Source organism: Hemicordylus capensis, chromosome 17 (genome assembly GCF_027244095.1).
Source record: "Hemicordylus capensis ecotype Gifberg chromosome 17, rHemCap1.1.pri, whole genome shotgun sequence".
Lineage (NCBI taxonomy): Eukaryota > Metazoa > Chordata > Lepidosauria > Squamata > Cordylidae > Hemicordylus > Hemicordylus capensis.
Genome location: NC_069673.1, coordinates 9,116,577 through 9,139,006, shown reverse-complemented (window position 1 = coordinate 9,139,006; position 22,430 = coordinate 9,116,577). Strand labels below are relative to the sequence as shown.

The 22,430-nt window shown below is 50.4% G+C and overlaps 1 protein-coding gene across 3 annotated transcripts in view; it reads left to right on the top strand.

Annotated features, from left to right (window-relative positions):
- The window catches only part of AK1 (adenylate kinase 1), a 39,812-nt gene that overhangs the window by 1,786 nt on the left and 15,596 nt on the right, over positions 1 to 22,430 (top strand). For 2 of the 3 annotated variants that reach the window (XM_053282212.1, XM_053282211.1), the window contains exons 2-8: positions 6,489 to 6,675; positions 7,200 to 7,361; positions 9,388 to 9,560; positions 10,164 to 10,277; positions 11,924 to 12,115; positions 13,333 to 13,423; positions 14,926 to 15,008. In XM_053282212.1, the coding sequence (XP_053138187.1) occupies positions 6,492 to 6,675; positions 7,200 to 7,361; positions 9,388 to 9,560; positions 10,164 to 10,277; positions 11,924 to 12,115; positions 13,333 to 13,423; positions 14,926 to 15,008 (999 nt within the window). In that variant the 5' untranslated portion in view covers positions 6,489 to 6,491. Of the gene's footprint in view, positions 1 to 6,488; positions 6,676 to 7,199; positions 7,362 to 9,387; positions 9,561 to 10,163; positions 10,278 to 11,923; positions 12,116 to 13,332; positions 13,424 to 14,925; positions 15,009 to 19,318; positions 19,469 to 22,430 lie in introns of those variants that run through there. The other variant, XM_053282214.1, reaches the window with a different exon arrangement.

Sequence of the window (22,430 nt, the reverse complement as noted above, 5' to 3'; positions counted from 1 at the left end):
GAGAGAAATTCTCCATTGGTGGGAGATGGGGATATAACGACCACCTTGGTTGGCACAGATCTCCAGCTATATTTACCTGCCACCATGGGTGGGGTGGGGGAGCAGAAATGAGCCTTGGATTCTGCTGCCCTCCCCCAGGGACATACTGTGGGCCTTGAGCCTGGCAACTGAGCTGGTGTTAAATTGTATTGATTGCTAAATTAACTGGCGCACGTATTGCTCCCTTGAAAGTGGGGCTGTGTGTGTGTTCAGTACCGCAGATTTAGCTGTTAAGCTAAGCTCCCGCAATGGGACCTTTAGAAAGGATGCATAAATCAGGGCCTCACAGTCAGCACCCTTCCTTCTCCTCTGGCTTGTCTCTTCCAGTAAAATCTACCCTTGTAGATTTAAGCACGGCCAAGACCTCAAGAGGAAGCGTCCTGTTGGTTCTGCAGGATTACCTGCATAGGTGTGGCAGAGGGTTGGGATTTTTCAGTCTAATTTCCCATACAACCCTTAACTTAGGGCTGCCCAACTTTGGCCCTCCGGCTCTTGTTGGACTACATCTCCCATCATCCTACTGTGGCCAGTAGTCGGGGGTGATGGAAGTTGGAGTCCAACACCTGTCAGAGGGCCAAAGTTGTACAGCCCTCCTTGAAATGCCATCTGGAATTAGATAGTGGCACACAAAAAGGCTGTGGCATGACATCCAGTCTGTGCAGACAGGCGTGCGCGTGGTACAGTCCTCTCTTGTGACTATCTCAGACGGCAGGTGGGGGAATCGTTTGCTTGCGGCGAGAGGGTTGGACTCCCTCTAGTGGCTAGAGGGGTGGGGGGGGTGTCTTGCAGCTAGGCACCCCCCAAAATCGGCCACCCCGATTTATCTTTCTGGCAAGAAAGATGTTGGCAGAGAGATGCCTCTTTCTCCATGTGTCTGCACAATCCCCTTTTAAAGCCAGGCACTGCTCGGGAGTGTGGCAAGCATACCCATAAGCACAGCCCTGCTGGATCAGGCCCGAGGAGGCCCATCTAGTCCAGCTTCCTGTTTCCCACAGTGGCCCACCAGATGCCTCTGAGAAGCCCACAGGCGAGAGGTGAGGGCACATCTTCTCTCCTGCTGTTGCTCCCCTGCAGCTGATATTTAGAGACATCTTGCCTCTGAGGCCGGAGGTGGCCACTAGCCATCAAGACTAGTAGCCATCAGGAGATCTGTGCTCCATGAATTTGCCCACCCTTCTAAACAAGGAGCTTCCTCCCCACCCAAATGTCGAATCATAAACTGGAAACTTCGAAGCAAGCTTACCACCCTAGGTAGGTTGACTTGGTCGTTAACTCCATCCATTGGTTTAGGATGGGGACACTAACCTGAAATCTACCAAAAATGCAGGACACTTTTGCCCTGCTGATGTAATGCACGTTGCGGCTTCTCTGACCCCCATTGTTTTAGGCTGCCGTCATGGGAAGGAGGGCATACTACCTCTCCTGTGAGCGGATTCTATCAAACCACCCTGAGCCATTTTGGGAGGTGCGCGTTATATAAATCCAATCCAATGAATCAAATATTTATTGAAGAGCTTCGCCATGCTCCCTCCCTCAGTGTTTTTAAAAAAAACATCTTAAAACGCACCTTTTTAAGGAGGCTTTTTAATGCTCCATTATTGTTTCGTTATATCTGGTAGGTTCTTTAGCTGCTTTAGCTTTTTATAATTTTCAGTTTTAATTTGAACCTAATAACTGTGGTTTTTAATCTGTCTTAAAAATACTTTAGTTAATTTTATTACTTTTATTGTATCTGCGTCTGTTTTATTGTTGTGAGCTGCCCCGAGCAGGAGTGCACTGGAAGGGTGGGGTATAAATATTTTAACTAACAAACTAACAAACAAACTACTAACAATCACACACACACACACACACACACACACACACACACACACACACACATATATTCTGCAGGCCCTTTTGATTCAAACCTATATCATGCCATCTAACAATATATGGCTGGGCTTGCCAAGTATTGAGAGAAGCACTCTGCACGTGCCCAGAGACCCTCTCTGATTTCTTATCACGTCACACTCCCCGAGTCTGAATGCAAGCTTGGCCCAAAGAGGGTTCAGCATTCAGCCCTGGTGCTGAGGTCTCTTCCCCCAGTTCCGTCACCATCCCATTACCCTGCTCTAACTATTGAAGGTGTGGCTATACCATGGTAGCACAACCACACCATAACCGTCTCCAGGGCTGAGCCCACATCCTCTTTTCTCTCTGTCACGCCTGTCTTCCCAGAATACACAAAGTGATTTGCTGTCCTGGCTATTAAAAAGCCAAACTCCCCATGCGTGCTTTGCTTCCCTTGTTCATTGGGGATGTCCTGAAATATCAAATGTAGTTTCAGCCAGCTCAGAAGGACTCCTCCTCGGGCTGCTCGAGATGTTGTTGGACTACAACTCCCATCATGCCTGTGGCGGCAGTCATGGGGGGTGATGGGAGCCGTAGTCCAAAAGCATCTGGGGACCCAAGGCTGAGAACTAGAGAGCTTGCATTGGAAACAGATGGTGGACTGTCCCAGTTCACCTCATCCTGAGGGAATGGTGGTCTTGATCCTGTGCAGCCTTACTAGGGAGCAAGCCCCATTGATCTCAATAGGACTTACTTCTGAGTAAAGATTCTTAGCCCGGAGCTGTTAATCAGATTTCCATATTTCCTTTCAGCCAAGATGTTTCCGGCTTCCCAGTGACCAACCCCACCCTGCAAACTGGGCCAAGAGGCATCTTTTCCAAGTGGCGATTCTCTTTGCATTTAGCAGGGGGAGAGCAACTGGCCCTGTCCAACCCCAGCACAGCATCCCTCCCCAGTGGCTGTTGCAGTTGTCTCCCTTTTGGTCCGTTTTAGATTGTGACATCTTTGGAGCAGGGAACCCTCTTCAGGCCCTCCACAGTGCCACATAGTTTGGGGGTTGTCCCTCTGACTTTTTAGTGGCTTTTGTCTTAAGCAGGGGAGAGGGGTGTTGTGTCTCTTCAGCCCAGTCCAGAATCTCTCCAGTGTCTGTTGTTAGCAAGCTCTTTGGGGCAGGGAACTATCTTCTCATTCCTTTTCCTAGGGGAACCCTTTGGGGACAGAGAACCGTTTCCTCGTGTTTGTTTCCCTATGCACATTGCGTACAGCTTGAACTTTTTTGTTGCAAAACAGTGTGTGTAAATATTTTTAGTAGTAGTGATTCCATCTATCACCGAGATGAAATAGAAACAATGGGGGATATCGAGGAGATTGCAGGGCACACATGCCCTTTCTCCTGGCTGTAGCTCAGTGGAAAAGCCATGTAGACAATCCTGGTTCCATTCCTGGCTTCTCCAGGAAGTTTTTCACACGGGGCTTTTAAAGCCCTTTCGCTCACATCTCCTCCGGAATGGAGCATAGGAAAACAATTCTTTTGTTTTTTAGGAAGACAACTATTTTTTTGAACCAACAAACTACCAAAGCATACAGTATGTTACCATAGCACAATTATATACAAAGGATCTGTTTTTACATTGTGTGTGTGTGTATGTACACACACACACACACACACACACACACACACACACACACAGATTTACAGATATGAGGTTGGAAAACAACAGAGTTGTAAGGTATATGTAAACAATACTATAGCCAAAGGGAAAAGGGTTTAAACCAAATCAGGTGATCGGGGGTGTCATATCTAGGGATCGTGTCCACAATTTGTCCCCTTGCCTTTTGGAAGAGGTACATTTGTCTTTCTGCACGTAACTATACAGTCGCATCCAGAAAAAACTCACTGTCTTATCCACGTGTATCTCTTGGTCACGTCTTACCTTCAGACTGTTCCATCTAGCTTAGTATTGTCTTCACAGACTGGCAGCAGCTTCTCCAAGGTTGTAGGCAGGAGTCTCTCTCAGCCCTATCTTGGAGATGCTGCCAGGGAAGGAACTTGGAGCCTAGATGCTCTTCCCAGAGTGGCTCCATCTCCTAAGGGGAATCTCTTCTAGTGCTCACGCTTCTAGTCTCCCATTCATATGCAACCAGGGCAGACCCTGCTTAGCTAAGGGGACAAGTCATGTTTGCTACCACCAGACCAGCTCTCCTCTCCTAAGAACATCCTAATGGAAGGACCTAGAGCACCTTCCTTATGAGGCAAGGCTGCAACACCTGGGGCTTTTTAGTTTAGAGGGGAAAAACCACAGATGAGGGGAGACATGATCAAGGTCTATAAAATCATGCCTGGTGTGGAGGAAGTGGAGAGATATTTTTCTCCCTCTTGAACCAGGGCTCATGCCATGAAATGGATTGCCAAGAAATTCAGGACCGGCAAAAGGAAGTACTTTTTCACGCAACGCATCATTGGCCTATGGAATTCTCTGCCACAAGATGTGGTGACAGCCAACAGCCTGCACAGCTTTAAGAAGGCCTGAGATGAATTCATGGTGGACAAATCTATCAAGGGCTGCTAGTCTATAGATCACCTCCAGCCTCTTGCTGTGGGCTCCCCAGAGGCATCTGGTGGGCCAGTGTGAGAAAGAGGATGCTGGACTAGATAGGCCTTGGGCCTGATCCACTAGGGCTGCTCTTCGGTTCTAGAGCCCCTGGTGGCGCAGTGGTAAAAACTGCCACCCTGTAACCAGAAGGTTACAAGTTCAATCCTGACCAGGGGCTCAAGGTTGACTCAGCCTTCCATCCTTCCGAGGTCGGTAAAATGAGTACGCAGAATGTTGGGGGCAATATGCTAAAAATCATTGTAAACCGCTTAGAGAGCTCCGGCTATAGAGCGGTATATAAATGTAAGTGCTATTGCTAGTGCTATTGCTAGTAGTCAGCCCCTGATTCTGAAACCTCCATCCTCCCCAGATATTTTTTTAAAGCTGCCTCATCTTAAGAACATGAGAACATCTTTCTGCAGCTGTATGAAGTCCTTTTATGCAGGGAAGCCTTTTCTGATTCCAGACACGCATGGAGTTTCCGTAGATGGTTTAAAAAGAAAGCGGGGGGAGAGGTCTCAATATTTGACACAGTGATGATATAGATGCAATGTTGATCTCCTCCATAAGCCCTCTGTGGATAAGACTGGATCGGACCACAGGACCCTGCCTGCCTGACCTGAGCGTAATCCTATTGAATTTGGTGGGACTTCTTCTGAATAGACATGCAGACTGTCCGAGGTCAAATGCAGGAATATAATGCAACATTAGGTTGACCACCTTAAGTGGCACAGCAGGAAGATGCTTGACTAACAAGCAAAAGGTTGCCGCCAGTTCGAATCCCCACTGGTACTATATCAGACAGCAGTAATATATGAAGATGCTGAAAGGCCTCATCATTTCATACTGTGCGGGAGGAGGCAATGGTCAACCCTTCCTGTATTCGGCCAAAGAAAACCACAGGGCTCGGTGGGCACCAGGAGTCGACACCAACTTGACGGCACACTTTACCTTTGCCATATTTACTGGATTCAGCGCTAGGTTTCCCCCAAGTTGGTTGATGTTTGAAATCGGGAGGCCGTCTTACGTGCAGAGTCCTCTTTCTTTTGGGTAAACGCAGGCGTAACCTGCATTTAACTGGTATTTTTAAGGGAATTGTCTTAAATTCCGAGGAGTTGTCTCTTTGGGCAAATACGGTAGTGAGTGTGTCTGGGCATGTGCAGATATCCTTTACCCCTGTGGTGATGGGGATGAAGGATATAGTTTCCAAACTGGCTGCCGCCACAGGCCATTTCTATTTACCAATGAATCCCTGACTGTGTTCCTGGACTTTCCTGTGCAGCCGCCCCTGGAAAGGAAATAATCTGTGGGGTGCGGGCAGTGGGGAGCCTGGTTATCTGCTTCTTGTGCCTGTGACACACAGAACTGTTTTTTGTGGAAAGACGCCAACGGTGAGGCTGGGAATTGCACTCAACATGTACAGTTCTGAGCTGTGGATTTGGTTCCCCCTATCTACGAGTTTCCTGTTGGGACTTTTTATTTTATTTTAAGGGGATGTCAAGGCATCTGTTGTCTTTGGCAGGAGGGCCTCGGAGCTGTGATGTCAGGAGGGCGCAGCGAACGCTGTATCGGGTTGCGGAAGGGGATCGGGAGCCAGCAGTGGTGCAATGGTTAGAGTGCCGGACTAGGACCGGGGAGACCCGAGTTCAAATCCCCATTCAGCCATGAGACTTGCTGGGTGACTCTGGGCCAGTCACTTCTCTCTCGGCCTAACCTACTTCACAGGGTTGTTGTGAGGAGAAACTCAAGTATGTAGTACACCACTCTGGGCTCCTTGGAGGAAGAGCAGGCTATAAATGTATAATAATAATAATAATAATAATAATAATATCCCTGTGATAAAGTCCCAGGAACACCCTTCTGCTATTTATCTTGCGATTTCATTCCCCTTGGTCAGTTTCCGAGGGGCAGGCCACAAATTAATGGTGGTAAAATTGGCCCCTGGCCGTAAATGAAGTATCTAGTGGCAGTAAAAAAAAAGGTTTGACCCGTGTCTCTTGCCCTCTGCTGCTTTCTCCACAGAGCATGCTCACCGGCCTCATGTACTACCGCCCTGACGATCCCGTCGCTTACCTGGAATGCTGCTTGCAGAAGGTCCGGGACATGGGGGGTCCCGAAATGGTCCAGTGGGATACTTTCGTCACCCCGGAACGGCGAACCCTGCACCCCGTGGGCAGCGGGCAGGCCAAGAGATTCGTCTTCCACGCAGGTGGATATATGGGTCCTCGAAGGGGCACGTTGAAGTCCCGATCTGTGGGCTGAAGCAGGTCTTTAGGGCAGGGAGGTGTGTGTTACGGACCTAAAAGGGGGGAAAGTTACCTTGCATCAAAAGGGCTGTGTGGGGAAGGGGAGTCTGGGTCCCAGCGTTGGCCGTGGTGGGTGCAAAAGCTGAATCCGGGTGGGAATGTTAGGTCTCCCGCCGCATTACGAAGACAACAAATATTTATAGACTGCTTTTCAACAAAAGTCCCTAAAGCGGGCTACATTGAGATATACATAGATATAAATAAATAAATAAGATGGCTCCCTGTCCCCAAAGGGCTCACCACCTAAAAAAGAAATATAAGATAGACCCCAACAACAGCCACTGGAGGGACGCTGTGCTGGGGACGGATAGGGCCAGTGCTCCCTCCCCAGCTGACATCATCTGCCCTCCTTGTGGCAAGTGATGGAAGGTGTGACGTCGCCTGCCCCTCACTGGCCTTGGGTGCTTTGATCCAATTTGTCTGGCAGGCCTGGCCTCAGCACCGTACGGTCACTGTGAGCGCCTGCCGCTCGTCGAGAGCCAGTTTTCCATTGAGAGCGACACAGACATGACGGAATCTACGGGCCTGATCCAGGAATATGATGTCTTCGACCCTGGCCGTCCGCGTCCGAAGATCATCTTTGTGATAGGTGAGGGGCCCGGGGTGGGGGAACGCTCTGGCCGGGAGGCAGCTTGGTTGACTTCTGGTGGCCTTTGGGTGTTCTTAATGAAGGAAAGAGAGGAGGACAGTCATGTGCTTGACACATGTGACAGAACCAGGTGGGCGGTCTGTGCAGGGTTGGAACATAGGAAGCTGCCCTATACAGAGTCAGACCCTTGGTCCATCTAACGACGACAACAAAAATATATATTTGTATACCGCTTTTCAACGAAAGGTTTCCAAAGCGGTTTACAATTCTAAAGGTATAGTGTGCCACCAAGTTGGTGTCGGGTTGGTGTCAACTCCTGGCGCCCACGGAGCCCTGTGGTTGTCTTTGGTAGAATACAGGAGGGGTTTCCCATTGCCTCCTCCCGCACAGTATGAGATGATGCCTTTTAGCATCTTTTCTATATTGCTGCTGCCTGATAGAGCTGTTTCCCATAGTCTGGGAAACATACCAGCGGGGATTCGAACCGGCAGCCTCTGGCTTGCTAGTCAAGTCATTTCCCCGCTGCGGCATTAGATGGCTTTTGTCTGTCGAACTCCATATTATCTACACTGACTGGCAGCGGCTCTCCAAGGTTTCAGGCCGGAGTCTTTTCCCCGCCCTACCCGGAGTTTTCCAAGACACCAGGCTTTCCTGCAGGTTTTCTGCACAGCTTTACTACGAGTGCGAAGTGGCCCCCCAAACCCGATGCGAAAAGTAGATTTTTGCAAACCCCAGATATAAACTGGGCTACACTCTAACGTGCAATGAAAGACCTGAATCGCGTGTGAACTGCTCCCCAATAGCTTGCAGGGACTTTGGGGTAAATCTGGCCGATATGTGAACATACACCCTCCATTCCGGAGGTAATGTGTACTAAAAGCCGGGTGTGAAAAACATTCTGGAGATGCTGCCAAGGCTTGAACCTGGGACCCTCAGCATGCGAGCAGCTCCTCCTCCACAGAGCTAGAGCCCCCTTTGCCGTCATATGACACTGCCGTCTACTGAGTCAGACCCTTGGTCCATCTAGCTCAGTGTTGCCGACACTGACTGGCAGCAGCTCTCTTAAGATTTCAGGCAGGAGTCTCTCTCAGCCCTACCTGGAGATGCTGATAAGGACTGAACCTGGGATCTCCTTCATGCCAGGCGTGATTGCTGCCACTGAGTTATGGGATGTCCTCAGCACTGTTCCCTCAGACAGGCAGTGGTTCTCCATGTTTGCAGATGGGGGGGGTGGTCTTCCCCAGCGCTGCATGGAGGTGCCAGGGAATGAAGCAGGCACTCTACCACTGAACCATGGGCCCTTTCTCAACCCCCTAGCAGGTAACTTGACCCACATTTACCACGCCACTGCTGTAATTGTTTTGAGGCCCCGTAAAACTGGGAGAGCTAAGGGAGGAGAGCTGGTCTTGTGGTAGCAGGCATGACTTGTCCCCTTTGCTAAGCAGGGTCTCCCTTGGTTTGCATTTGAATGGGAGACCAAATGTGCGAACACCGCCAGATAGGGGATGGGGCGAGAAGAGCTCCTGCCTGCTTGCAGGCAGAAGGTTCCGAGTTCCCTCCCTGGCAGCATCTCCCAAGATAGGGTTGAGAGAGAGATTCCTGCCTGCAACCTTGGAGAAGCCGCTGCCAGCCTGGGTAGACAGTCCTGAGCTAGATGAACCAATGATCGGACTCGGTAGAAGGCAGCTTCCTATTAAACTAGGCCCTGTTCCTGAGAGCTTTGCAGTGAGAAGGCTGCATTGCAGGCTCACTCTGCATGTGGAGAAACAACCACTGGCTTAGCATGTGTCGGAGACGTCACAGGTACATGCCAATTGGGTGGTGCGTGCAGCCCAGATGAGGGAGGGAGCCGAGGCGGGAAGGATACGAATTGGACATTCTAATTAGAAGAGGTGGTGGAGAACCCTTTGGCTTCTGTGGGAGGGAACATAATCTCAAGAGTGCTTGCAGGCCCCGTATTCTGTGCCTGCGCAGAGGTGCGATGTCTTCTCAGTGGGCGTCCCTCAACTGTCTTTCTGAATTGCAGGGGGCCCCGGTAGTGGGAAGGGGACTCAGAGCAGCAGGATCGCCTCCCATTTTGGCTTCATCTGCATCTCCGTCGGCGAGATCCTGCGAAACCAGATGATCCACCACGCCACCAGCAACCGGAAGTGGGAGTTGATTGCCAAGATAATTGCCAATGGGGAACTGGCCCCATCGGTAAGCGGGGCTGAATGTTAGCATCCGGGGGCCAAACTGTATGGTCTTGGGGGCAGGGCTGGGAAAGATGCCTGCTTGGAACCTTGAAGAGCTGCTGCCAGTTGGTGCAGACAACACTGAGTGAGGTGGACCAATGGTCTGACTCCTTAGAAGGCAGTTTTGGAACAAGATGGCCCATAGCTCGTTGATAGAGCGTTTGCTTTGCATGCCAAAGATTCCAGGCTCTATCCTTGGCAGCATCTATAGGTAAGGCCGGGAAAGACCCCTTTCTGGGACCTTGGAGCGTTGCTGCCCGTCTGTGTAGTCATCACTGAGTTAGGTGGAACAAGGGTCTGACTCAGTATGGCAGGGACATCTAGAGCTCAGGGTAGTGCATCTGCTTTGTATGCGGAAGGTTATCCCTTAAATTCCGGTATCTCCAGGTAGCGCTGGGAATGATCCCTGGCTGAAACTCCCCGTGGCCTTTGGATTATGGGAGTTGTAGTCTAATAACATGTCTGGGTTATGAGCATGGTTTCTGGGGACCCAAGCTTGGAAATCCTGCTCTTGGGTCAACAGATTCAGGCTCCCCCTCACTCTGTGGTGTCTCTTTGTGCCTTGAAGGAAACCACCATTGAGGAGCTGAAGCAGCAGTTCATCAAGCAGCCGGATGCGAAGGGTTTTGTGGTGGACGGCTTCCCCCGAGACATCACCCAGGCCTTCACGTTTGAGGAGCAGGTGAGGGGCTGACTGGAGCTGGTGGTGCCGGACTGCAAAACTGGCCAGCCAAAATGGCAGCTGTCCCAATTGGGGATGACGAAGGAAAGAAAACCAATACCGTTGCGTGGTTGTTTCAATCCATTGTGGTGGGATGATGGGAGTTGTAGTCCAGCCACAGCTGGAGAGCTGAGGTTGCCTCTCTCTGATGTAAAGAGTGCAGCCCTCTAGGAGAGGGGTTCTCAAGTTGGGTCCTCAGGTGGTGGTGTACTACAACTCCCATCATCCCTAGCCACAAAGGCCATTACAGTTGGGGATGATGAAAATTCTACATCTGGGAACCCAAAAAAGTTCCTAACATTTGGGGATCCAACTTTGAAAACCCTTGTCCTAGATCGCCCATAATGCAGAGCGGTAATGTCCTTTTTGTGTGGGGTGATGGGAGTTGTAGTCCAACAATATCTGTGGACTCAAGTTTGAGATGCCTGCTCTGGGTATTTCTCCCGTGCAAGCTGTGTTGAGAAGTAGTGCTGGACAGAATGATTAAAATAACAGATCTATATTATGGTACTTGAACAGATACATTAAAATAATAACTAGAGATGTGCGAATTGCTTTGGGTACAAAATTATTTGTACCCGAATCTAGCTGATTTGGGCAATTTGTAGACAGAACAAATTGCCCCTGTGCTCCACTGCACAGATTCGGGCAAAAAACAAATCACTCAGATTTGGACCTGATAAAATTCGGGGATTTGGACCTCCATTTTTTGGCTACAGTGGCTTGGGTGGTAGTGCCCAATGGGTGGAAGCTACTACCCAAATTTCAAAGAAATTGGGCAAAGGGGTGATTTTTAATCATTTTTTGAAGTTCCCACATCTTTAAGCTTTTTCCCATAGGGAATAATGAGGGTTTCAGCAGCCATAGGCATAACTCCACGTGGGGGGCACCAGGGTGGCTCAGAGCTGGTTGTGGTGGGTGGTAGTACCCAATGGGTGGAAGGAAGCTACCACCCAGATTTCAAAGAAATTGGGCAAAGGGGTGATTGACGTGTCTTTGAAGTTGGTGTGTCTTTGTGGTAGATTCAGGGGGGGAAAGGGGTTCGGGGGGGGCAGAAGAGTGGTTTGGGTGGTAGTGCCCCAATGGGGGCCTACTACCACCCAGATTTCAAAGAAACTGGTGCAAGGGGTGATTATATATATATATTTTAAGTTGGCGCATCTTTAAGCCTTTTCCTCATAGGGAACAATGAGGATTTCAGGAGCACCATAACTCCACTGGCGGGGGGGTTGGGCACCAGGATGCCCCAGAGTGGGTTGTGGTGTAGTGCATATAGGGTGCCAACAATTCCCCCAGACTACAAGCCCAGGGGTTGTTGACTTTTGTTGTTTTCAATGTTTGAGGTGTTCTGAGAGTAGATTCTTTGGTGGGAAATGAGTGGATTCTAAGTTCATTCATCCTTTTGCACCAAAGAAGATTTTGAATAAACAAAGATGTTCATTCATCACCTTTGGTGCAAAAGGATGAATGCACTCAGAATCCTCTATCACGGCTCATCTTTGTTCATTCATAAGGAAGCCACTTTCTGTTCTGAGTGCAGTTATGCCCTTGGCAGCCAAAGTCGACTGGGGAATTAAAACCTGTTGCTTGTCTCCGTTGGTGGCCAGATCAGCTCCCCAGACCTCGTGGTGTTCCTGGCGTGTTCAAGCCAACAGCTCCGGCAGCGGCTGGAGAAGCGAGCCCAGGAGCAGGGCCGCCTGGATGATAACGCCCACGCCATCGAGCGCCGGCTGGAGACCTTCAAGCAGAACGTCCCGTTGATTGTGAAATATTACCAGGAAAAGGGCACCATTGTGCGGGTGAGACTCCGTTAACGCCTGTCGCCTGCTGGCTTGGTGGGAAGGCTGCAACCACCAAGCCCGTGACTCCGGAGCCTTTACGGAAGCAGGTGGCAATCCAAGATGGCAGCTCAGGTTGGCTTTGCCACAGGGTAACGTGGGGATGTGGTCATTTTAACCTGCGGGGGAAAGGAGAACCTAGAGAAGGGGTAGGCAACCACGTCTCCCCAGCTGTGGTTGGACTACAACTCCCATCATCCCCTGCCTGGGGGATGATGGGAGTTGTAGTCCAACCACAGCTAGAGAGACATGGTTGCCTACCCCTGACTTAGAGAAGAAGGAACATGGGAAGCTGGATTACTTTCTGCCAAGTCAGACCCTTGGTCCATCTAGCTCAGTTTTGTCTACACTGACTGGCAGCGGCTCCACAACGTTTCGGGCAGGAGTCTTTCCCGGCCCTACTTGGAGATGCTGCCAGGGATTGAACCTGGGACCTTCTGCATAGTCTCATCAACAATCAAATTCAGATCTCCAGCGTACTGCTGCTTGTTTCTTTCCTAGTTTAGCACCAAAGAAGGGAAAACTTAGGAAATTGCCATCTACTGAGTCAGTCTCTTGATCTATCTAGCTCAGTATTGCCTACACTGACTGGCAGCAGTCTCCCCAAGGTTTCAGGCAGGAATCTCTCCCGGCTCTACTTGGAGATGCTGCCAGGGAGGGATCCTGGATCTTTCTGCATGCAAGCCCGCAGGTGCTCTTCCACTGAGGTACAGCCCCATCCCCTAAGGGGAAGACCTCCTAGCATTCACATGGAATCTCCCATCCAAATGCAAACCAGGGCAGACCCTGCTTAGCAAGGGGACAATTCAGTCTTGCCCCCACAAGACCTGCTCTCCTTCCCCCGAATACAGGAAACGAATTGTACTGGGAGTCCCGGTCCCAGAGGTCCAGGGTGAGCGATGGTTTGCCCGGAGCCTCTGTCCCTCGATATCAGGATTGCCTTTCTGGGCCCGCCAACTGCTGGACAGGAACTCCCAGGAGTGTCGGCCACTCTGGCTGTAGATTAGGGGAGCTGCAGTCCAACAGGTTTGGGCTGAGTTTGGGCCCCGTCGACATCCAGCCCGATCCCGCCGGGTGGCCCTCAAAGGGAGCGATCCCATGGCAGGCCCACCTCGTCTGGCCCATCCATCTGAGAGCAAGGAAGAGGACAGTGCTTTTCTCTTTCCCCCCCTTCCCAGTTTGATGGGGACAGAGAGGAAGAGGACGTGTTTGCCGGGATCAGCACCTGCGTCCAGCACTGGCTGCTGCCCCAGGCGATGGAGTTTCCAGGTGAGAGACCTGCGGTGGTCCAGGACATTGGGGTATTCTTGCGGAAGGGCAAGGGGACTCTTCTAATTGGTAGGCAGGTGCTCAATGGTTTCTGGTCGTGCTGCCGAGGTGAGGATGCTAGGGCTATACCACCCTGGGGCTATACCACTCTGGGGCTATACCACCAGGCAAGTAGTGGGGGTCGAGACAATCCCTGGTTGGGTCAGGGGGTGGAGAGAAGGGTGGGGGGGAAGAGGCTGCGTGCCCCAGTGGGGCAAGCAGGGGCAGATGAACAGCCTCAATGGAAAGACGATAGGCCATGGTGGAGGGAGAGTTTTGTGGGGTGGCACTTGTAGGGATGTGGGGCTGTCACTTGCCAGCCTCCGGGCCCCTTCTCGTCCCCACCGTTGAGCGCAGGATTTCTGCGTGTTGTGTTTTACGTCGCAATTTGTCTTGTGTTCTGTGATTTAATTGGATGCTTTTATGGTGGGGTTGTGAGAGCCGCCCAGAGAACCGTTGGTTACGGGGCAGCTAACGAAGTTGGTTGGTTTGTTAATGGAGATCGGGGGGCGGAACTGCAATCCTGCTGTCCTCTATCGCAGAACAGCCCTATTCCGCAAGACCGCCGGTGGTGTGTTAGGCACAGGCAGTTCCGAACTGCCCGCGTCATGCGGCGCAGAATGGCAGTCGGGCACATCTGGATGGCGACATCACAGATTGGATGCTTGTTCTGCAGGGCAAATCCACCCGGCTTCCTTTTTGCCTAGATGGTTGTGGAAGACCTTCTTTTCTTCGCCAGGAGCATTTCCAGACAGCAAGCTTTCCTGCAGGTTTACTGTGAGTTCAAATTTGCCCAAAAAGCCCGATGCAAAAAGTAGTTGGTTTTTTTTGTTTTTACCCCAAATATAAATCGGGCTTTGCTCTAATGTGCAACAAAAACCCCGAACTATGTGTGAACTACTCCCCGATAACTTGCAGGGACTTTGGGGTAAATCTGGCCGATATGTGAACACCCACCCTCCGTTCTGGAGGAGAAGTGAGCTGAAAAGCCCCATCTGACTGGAAATGCTCCAGGCTTTTAAATTCTGCTGCTGTTTAAACTGTTTTTCCCCACTGTGTGTATCAAATCTACTTTTTGTTCTGCTTTCCATCCTTGATTAATTGTCTTGTTGTGTGCTGGTGTTTTGACATTGTGCCCGCTTTGAAGAAGAGCGGGATGTCATTTCCCTAAAATTACAGCATCAAATGCGATAGCACACACTGACTTCAGAACTCCTAAGCTTGCAAGGATGTGTGAGATTCACTCGCATCATTAAAAGTGTTCCTTGAACAAGGACTCCCGGAGGTTGTTGACTCCAACTCCCATCATCCTTAGCTGCAATAGCCTTGGGCTGGGGAGGATGATGGGAGTTGTAGTCAACCTCAGGAATCCTTATTCCAGGGAACACTGAGCACTCCCCTTGGGATTCTGGGAGAATCTTTCCCTCTTTTGACTGGTGACTTGTTCTGTGCTTTTGATTCAGAGTCTCCGTTCCTAGCTCCTTTGGATTCTCTGTTCAGCCCTAGCCAGGAGTCTCCAAAGGAAGACGAAAACAAGACGGGGCAGGTAAGGCCGCCGCAGTGACACATCCCAGGCCCAGCCTTGGCAAAGTCGTCCGTCCCCCCCCCCCCCCCCGCCGCCAAGAGCTTGGCTTGGATGCGAGCCCTACTTCCTCTCTTCTGGATTGAAAACAGGAACTGAGGCGGGTGGGGTGAGAGTTCCCTGTGGGAAAACACGGGATTGCCGGCAGTCAAGGGTCGGAGGTCTGGAGCAACATTGGCATGGATCAGCCGTGGGCTGGCACTCGGCATTGAGCAAAGGGTCAAGGAAGGGGAATCCTGGAAAGTACCGAGAAGATCTCGTCAAGAGTTCCCCGGAGACTGGAGGCTCTTGGAATGGTGTCCTCTTCTCTAGGAGTCTGGCCTCCTCCTCTCTCCACCTTCAGAGGTCCAACTCGTACCATCACACAGAGCTGTGTTATCCTTGAACAAACCATTTGCACCAAGTCTGGTCAGGGCGGCCCTTCTATGAGGCAAAAGGAGGCAGTAGCCTCAAGTGGCAGATTATTGTGGGGTGGCAAAATGCTTTCTGCTGCCTCCACTTGGAAAAAAATGGGAATGGGCAGTATTGGGTCCTTGGCTCAGAGGCAAAGTTATCTGCGGAGTGTAGGGAGCTGCCTTATACTGAGCCAGACCCTTGGTCTATCTAGCTCAGGACGGTCTACACAGACTGGAAGCGGTTATCCAAGGTTCCAGAAAGGAGTCTTTCCTGGCCCTACCTGGAGAGGCTGCCAGGGATTAGGGAACATAGGAACATAGGAAACTGCCATATACTGAGTCAGACCATTGGTCTATCTAGCTCAGTATTGTCTTCACAGACTGGCAGCGGCTTCTCCAAGGTCGCAGGCAGGAGTCTCTCTCAGCCCTATCTTGGAGAAGCCAGGGAGGGAACTTGGAACCTTTTGCTCTTCCCGGAGTGGCTCCATCCCCTGAGGGGAAGATCTTACTGTGCTCACACTTCAAGTCTCCCATTCAGATGCAACCAGGGCAGACCCTGCTTAGCTATGGGGATAAGTCATGCTTGCTCCCACAAGACCAGCCCTCCTCTCCGATTGAACCTGCAGCCTTCTGCATGCAACACAGATGCTGTACCACTGAGCTCTGGTCCCATCATGGGCCACCACCGATGTCCGGGAATGTCTAATCAGCCTTCCAGTGTGTCCAAGATCCTGGGCAAAAATCTTTCCTGGCTCTAACTGTGCACTCACTTGGGATTAAACTTGGAAGGCGATGTTCTCTAGCGTTGAGCGACGACGCATCGAACCAAAGAGTGGCTTTCAGGTGGGGCTCCATCACAGCCCAGCTGCCTGACTGCCAGCCTTCCTTGGAGATTGCACCCTGTGCAGTGATGTCTCCGTTGACGGCAAAAATGATACGTCAGCAGTGCCGGAGGCGACATCAGCTTGAGACTCGTGTCTCAGGCTGTGTATTCTCTCTGTTTTGTTTTCTAAGAACAATGAGGCTGCTTCGGCCAGGAAAACCCCTCTTCTGTGCCAGGAAAACGTGGCCGTGCAATGCACAAATGTAATTGATTGTGGATCACATAGGATGAATTAATGATCTCTTTTAGTCGAGTGTAGTCCGATCCTAATTACAGTTTCCATCCAGTTTGATTGTATTGGAGTGTGTCCGCACCATGATGCTGTTTTTTTCGCCCCCCCCCCCCCAATTGATCGGCTCACAGGAAGCTCCATTCCCCTGTTCCTTCCGTCGGCAAGCTGGCCTGCTTAGTGGGTCCAGGTGCTGCCTTCTATTGCTGTGTTCTACTGGAACATAGATGCTGCCTACTGAGTCAGGCTCTGGTCTGTCCAGCTCAGCATTGTCAACATGGGCTGGCAGCAGCTCTCCAGGGGTTCAGGCTCAGGAATCTTTCTCAGTCCTACCTGGAGATACTCCCTTTAGGCAGAGCATCTGCTTTGCACGCCTTTCCAAAAAAAAAAAAAAAAAGTGGGCGGGGAAAAAAGCATCTGCTTTACACGCCTCCCTATGGCAGAGCATCTGCTTTGCACGCAGAAAGTCCCAAATTCACTCCCTGGCATCTCCAGGTAGGGCTGGGAGTGGGAGAGTAGTGTCTGAAACCTTGGAGAGCTGCTGCCAGTCAGTGTAGACAATTCTGAGCAAGATGGACCAAGGGTCTGACTCGGTATAAGGCAGCACCCTATGTTCCCGTGATGATGAAAAATATAGGAATAGGGGTTGTAGCTCATTGGTAAAACATCTGCTTTGCATGCCGAAGGTCCCCAGGTCAATCCCTGGCAGCATCTCCAGGTAGGGCTGGGAGAGACTCTTGCCTGGAACTCGGGAGAAGCTGCTGCCAGTCAGTGTAGACAGTACTGAGCCAGATGGATCAATGGTCTGACTCAGTATTAAGCAGCTTCCCCAAATTTTTGGAAGAACGAGGCAATCGTGCAATACCAATAAGAGTTTAGATGCTCTTAGAGTTGTTTTTTCGACTGTGTTTTAGATGTGCCGTTTCGTCGTGTGCGGTTTCACCTTCATCTGTCCTGTGCTTTCCAGTGTATCTTTGCAAACTGGATAAGAGGCACTTTTGGAAGTGGTCGCTGTCCTACATCTAGTGGGGCAGGGGTGGGGAGCAACCAGTTATCGATAGCTGGCGTCTCCCTTTCTAGATAGCAAGCCCCTTTGGGAACAGGAAACCACCTCCTATTTTCTTCCCCTATGCAAACGGCTTTTTGTTGTGAATCAGCATGTAAATATTTCTAAAAACCAGTCTTGGAATGTGCGCTAAAGAACTTTTTTTTGCCTCGGTCTGTATCCTGTGGTGCTCTTACCCCTGGACTTTGGGGCTGAAGTCCGGAATCTCCACACCCCCTGCCCCCCCCCCGCAAACCCTCCTTAGTCGGTCCTGGGCGGTGTGGTTGCCACTCGCCTGAACTGCGCCAGGTGGCCGGAAGTGATTATGACCTGTGCTTTAGAGATGGAGTGGAGAAGGAAATAGGTGGGATGGGGATCTGTTAAGTTGCGTGTTGAAATGTTCCTGCTCCTGCATATTTGCATAAGGATACTTGTTGGAGTTCAGTTGCTGTTTGTTGCTCAAGAACCCACGTGTTAAAAATACTGTGTTTGGGGTATGTGTGTAGGGGGATGTTTGCCTAATTTGGAGTCGGTGGGAGGTGGGGGGCCCTCCAGCGGTGGGAGGGCCTCCAAAAGCCTTTTGGTCCAGGTGCCAAAATTACCTAAGTGCAGCTCTGTCTGTATCTACCTGAATCCAAGACTAGGGTTCTTTCAAGTTCTTTGATGTTAGAAATGGGGTGTGTGTGTGTGTGTTTCATCCTGATTTCAGAGTCCTCTTTGGGGTAAATACAGGTATAACCCTGCATTGTTTAAAGGGGCTGTCTTGCATTCAGAACCATCTTCTGTTCAGCTAACTATGGGGTTATATTTTTAGAAATTATAATGAAAATAATCACCCCCATGGTGCCTAAATGAAATTGTTTTAGTGCACGTTAAAAAATTATTTTCTGTGAGTCCTCCCTGCCTTTCCCTTCTATCGCGATGTTGAATTTTGTTTTCTGTCTTTTCATAAAGGCTACAACATTTCTTGACCTTGTGTGAGAGTGTGAGTGTGAGACACACACACACGGGCACACTCTCTCTGAAATAGCCATGATGCATTGCACAAAATCATCACACACACTTTCTTATCTATAATATGTATAAAAAAGTGTCTGTGTCTATGTCTGTGTATATATATAAAATATGTGTATATATATACACACACACACACCCCTCTCTAAATAAATACATCGAACAGAATAAAGCAAAACCAGGGCAGTCATTCTGAAGTAGCACCTCAACCAAACAGCAGTTCAGCGGCAATTTTTGAAAAGGATTTTTAAAACTTGTGTTTAACAACGTGGCATGTAGGGGCAATTCCGTGCCCTGCCTGCATGGCTATGTTGAACCCACTAGTGTGGGTGGAAGATAGCGGTGTGTGTGTGTGTGTGTGTGGGGGGGAAATGCTGATTCAGCACCCCCTTCGTCCGTGCGGATAATCAGTTCTGGACGTGCAACATTTGATGAATGGATAGACTTCGTGCTGGGCACCTTTTGAGTAAGAGTGCTGTCTTCTGAAGCTGGTTCGCCTTGCGGATGAATCGGGTGGGCTTCTCGGACATGGATTTTTTCTCTCCCCCTTACCTCCTGCTTCTCTCTTTTGCTTGCTTGCATCCTGCTGTGGTTTCTTGGCCTTCTGGCCCCCACGCCATTGCAATGCGGCTCACGTCTCCCGGAGCCGGGTGTCCTTTACTGCCACCCCTGTCGGGCAGTGAGAATTCCCCCCTCTCTCCTCCCAGCATGCCCTGCGTCTGACAGTAGTATATAGAGTGGTAAAAAATAGCCGGGGGAAGAGACACAGGGCAGTCTGGTGGGGGAGAAGCCGGCTCATCTCCTCTGCCCCCCCCCTCCGCCTTCCTCCTTGCTCTCCATTCCGGTGCTAAGAAAGAGGTAGGTCGGAGAGGTTTGCTTGGCCCCTTGCTTTGGCCTGGCTTCTTTGGGGAGGCCAGAGCGCCCGATGGCCTTGGGGGAGAGAGGGCACCGTTTTCCGTGGAGAGCAGCAGGGAACAGGTTGGGTGGTTCGCCGCCCCCCTCCCCGAGAATTAGGCATCGCCTTGCTGGGCAATGTGTGCATCAACGCACAGGCCAGCGACAACGGCATGGCTGGACCGTTGATGCCTCTTGATAGCTGATCTCTCTGGTCTGGCGGTCAGCGGTGTGTGTCTGTCTTGGTCGTGGAGAGGCCGCTTTCCCGTCTCCGGCTGCTCCAGTGACCTTGGCTTGATCGTGTCTTCCATCTTGCCTCGTATGGTTTCCCGCCACCACCTGTGGGGTTTGAAGGAGGGCGCCGTGGGGGGGAACAGAGGCCGGGCCATTTGTCCGGCCGGCAGGACATTTTGGTGAGGCATGGGGCTTCTCGCTGAAGCCTGGTTGGAAGTTTTCAGCGGCTGGTTGCTTGCCTACAGTCGGGGGAAAGGATGAAGCCGGTGCTAATTTTAAAGGCACACACTGGAAATGTGCAGAATGGTGTTTGGCTGCTGGCGAAATTCGGTGGGGTGGCGTGCTAAGGGCTTCTAACCCTAGAGGTGAATTTGCGCCGAATGTTTCTTTTAATTTAATTTTTATTTTTATATATATATATATATATATATATTCCACTCTTCCTCCAAGGAGCCCAGAGTGGAGGCACCTTTAAAGAGTGGCGATTCTCTCTACTGAGCAGGGGGAGAGCAACTGGCCCTATCCATCCCCAGCACAGCATCCCTCCAGTGGCTGTGGCCTGTCTTCGATTTCTTTTTTAGATTGTGGGCCCTTTGGGGACAAGGAGCCATTTTATTTATTTATATCTATGTAAGCCGCTTGGGGAACTTTGGTTGAAAAGCGCTATGTAAATATTTGTTCAGGTATATTCATATTTATAATATATTATATATTATATAAATATTTGTCCACATATTCGTGTGCGTGGTTATGTTCCTCTTCACAACAACCCTGTGAGGTCGGTTAGGCTGAGAGATACGTGACTGGCCCGGAATCACCCAGTGAGTTTCATGGCTGAATTGGGATTCAAACCTGGGTCTCCCCAGTCCTAGTCCAACACTCTAACCACTGCACCACACTGGCTTACGCTTCCCTTTTCAGGTCCCTTTTCAGTGACTGACTGGCAGTGGCTTCTCCAAGGTTTCAGGCTCAGCCCCACCTGGAGATGCCAAGGATTGAACCTGAGACCTTCTGCAGGCAGATGCTCTTTCACTGAGCGATGGCCTCATCCTCTTTTGGGAATATCTTAGTCTCCCATCCAAATGCAAACCAGGGTGGACCCTGCTTAGCCAAGGGGACAATCCATGCTTGCTGCCACAAGACCAGCTTCCTTCCCACTTTCATGTATGGATCCCAGGAATTGTGTTTGCTAAACAGGCCACCCCGTCAACAGTCAGTTGCGTATGCAACAGGCAATTGTTTATGCAAATGTGTAGGAAAAGCGTTGCCTGACCCTGTCGTTTCTGGACTACAGGTGCAGAATGTGCAGGACAAAAACAGGAGTGTCTGCATGTGGAAAGCTAGCATGTCAGGATCAAGGGAGTTTAGGCTCTAGCTTTCCAAATGCGGGGATGATTTTAACATGGCGGAACACGGGAAAATGCTGTCTGAAGTGGTACAATCCAAGAAGTGTTATGCCTCGTGTTTTCTGGATGTGTCAAAAGCTCATACTTTTTATTGATCGCTTGATCATATTTAAATACCACCTGAAATATACATCTCTAGGTGGTGTACACCATCCACATGACAGTATTAAAAATAGGAGCACACCACTGAAACACTTTCACAGAATGAAAACAATGGAAAACGATTTGCAGAGTGAAACTATTGCAAATGATTTCACAGGATCAAAGCAATTAAACCATCTAAACTTTTAATTAAAATCCTGAGAAAACAGGTGTTGTTTAAGAGACCTTTTTAAAAGACCTCTTAAGGGTCTTTTAAAAACCAGCCAGAGATGGAGACGCTCTGATTTTGGCAGGGAGTGTATTCCAAAGCCCTGGAGTAACCACCGAGGCCCGGCCCGGAGTTACCTCCAGATGAGCCGGTGGCAACCGTAACTGGACCTCTGGGAGGTTCACGGGGAGTTGAATGTCTTGGGTCAGTCCATTGCAGCAGCTGGTGATGATGGGAGTTGTAGTCCAGCAGGAGCTGGGGAGCCTCAGTTTTGCAAACCCCTATTGTATGTTCTTGATCCCCAAATGGACTCTATCTCCATTGCTAGCCCTCTGAATCTTTGCTGACTTGGCAACATCTTTCTCAACCGAAAAGAGATCATGTTTACCCTGTCTTCCCTTAACGTGTTGAAGAGTTGCAGGGTCTATACCACAAGCAGGGTCTATACCATGAGCTCTTTCTGGATGCATGGATCAGCTGGACGGTGGACAAGCACTTTGCAGCAAAATCTGGATGTGACCTCTGCAAGATTGATGGCTGGGCCATACTTAGAACGCAGAGGCAAGCAGAACCTCAAGGTCATCTGGCCTTTTTAGGCGTGGTTGGAGGGGGATGTAACTGGACCTCTCCCCTCGGATCGGGCCAGCGTGGTGGGGCGTGAACTTTGCCGAGAGCCGCAGGGGTCTATTTTAGGGATCTGCCTCCTTGGGATTCTTCTCGCAAGCTACGCTGAAGGCTCTCAGCTGTTGTGTTAAAAGGTGGCTACCTAGAACACAGGGCCATATACTGAGTCAGAATGGGAGACTACATGTGTGAGTGCTGTAAGATCTTCCCCCTTAGGGGATGGGGCTGCTCTGGGAAGAGCAGAAGGTTCCAGGTTCCAAGTTCCCTGCTTAACCAAGCAAAGAGGCACCTTTTAAAAGTGGCGATCCTCTTCATTTAGCAGACAGGAGAACAACTGGCCCTATCCGTCCCC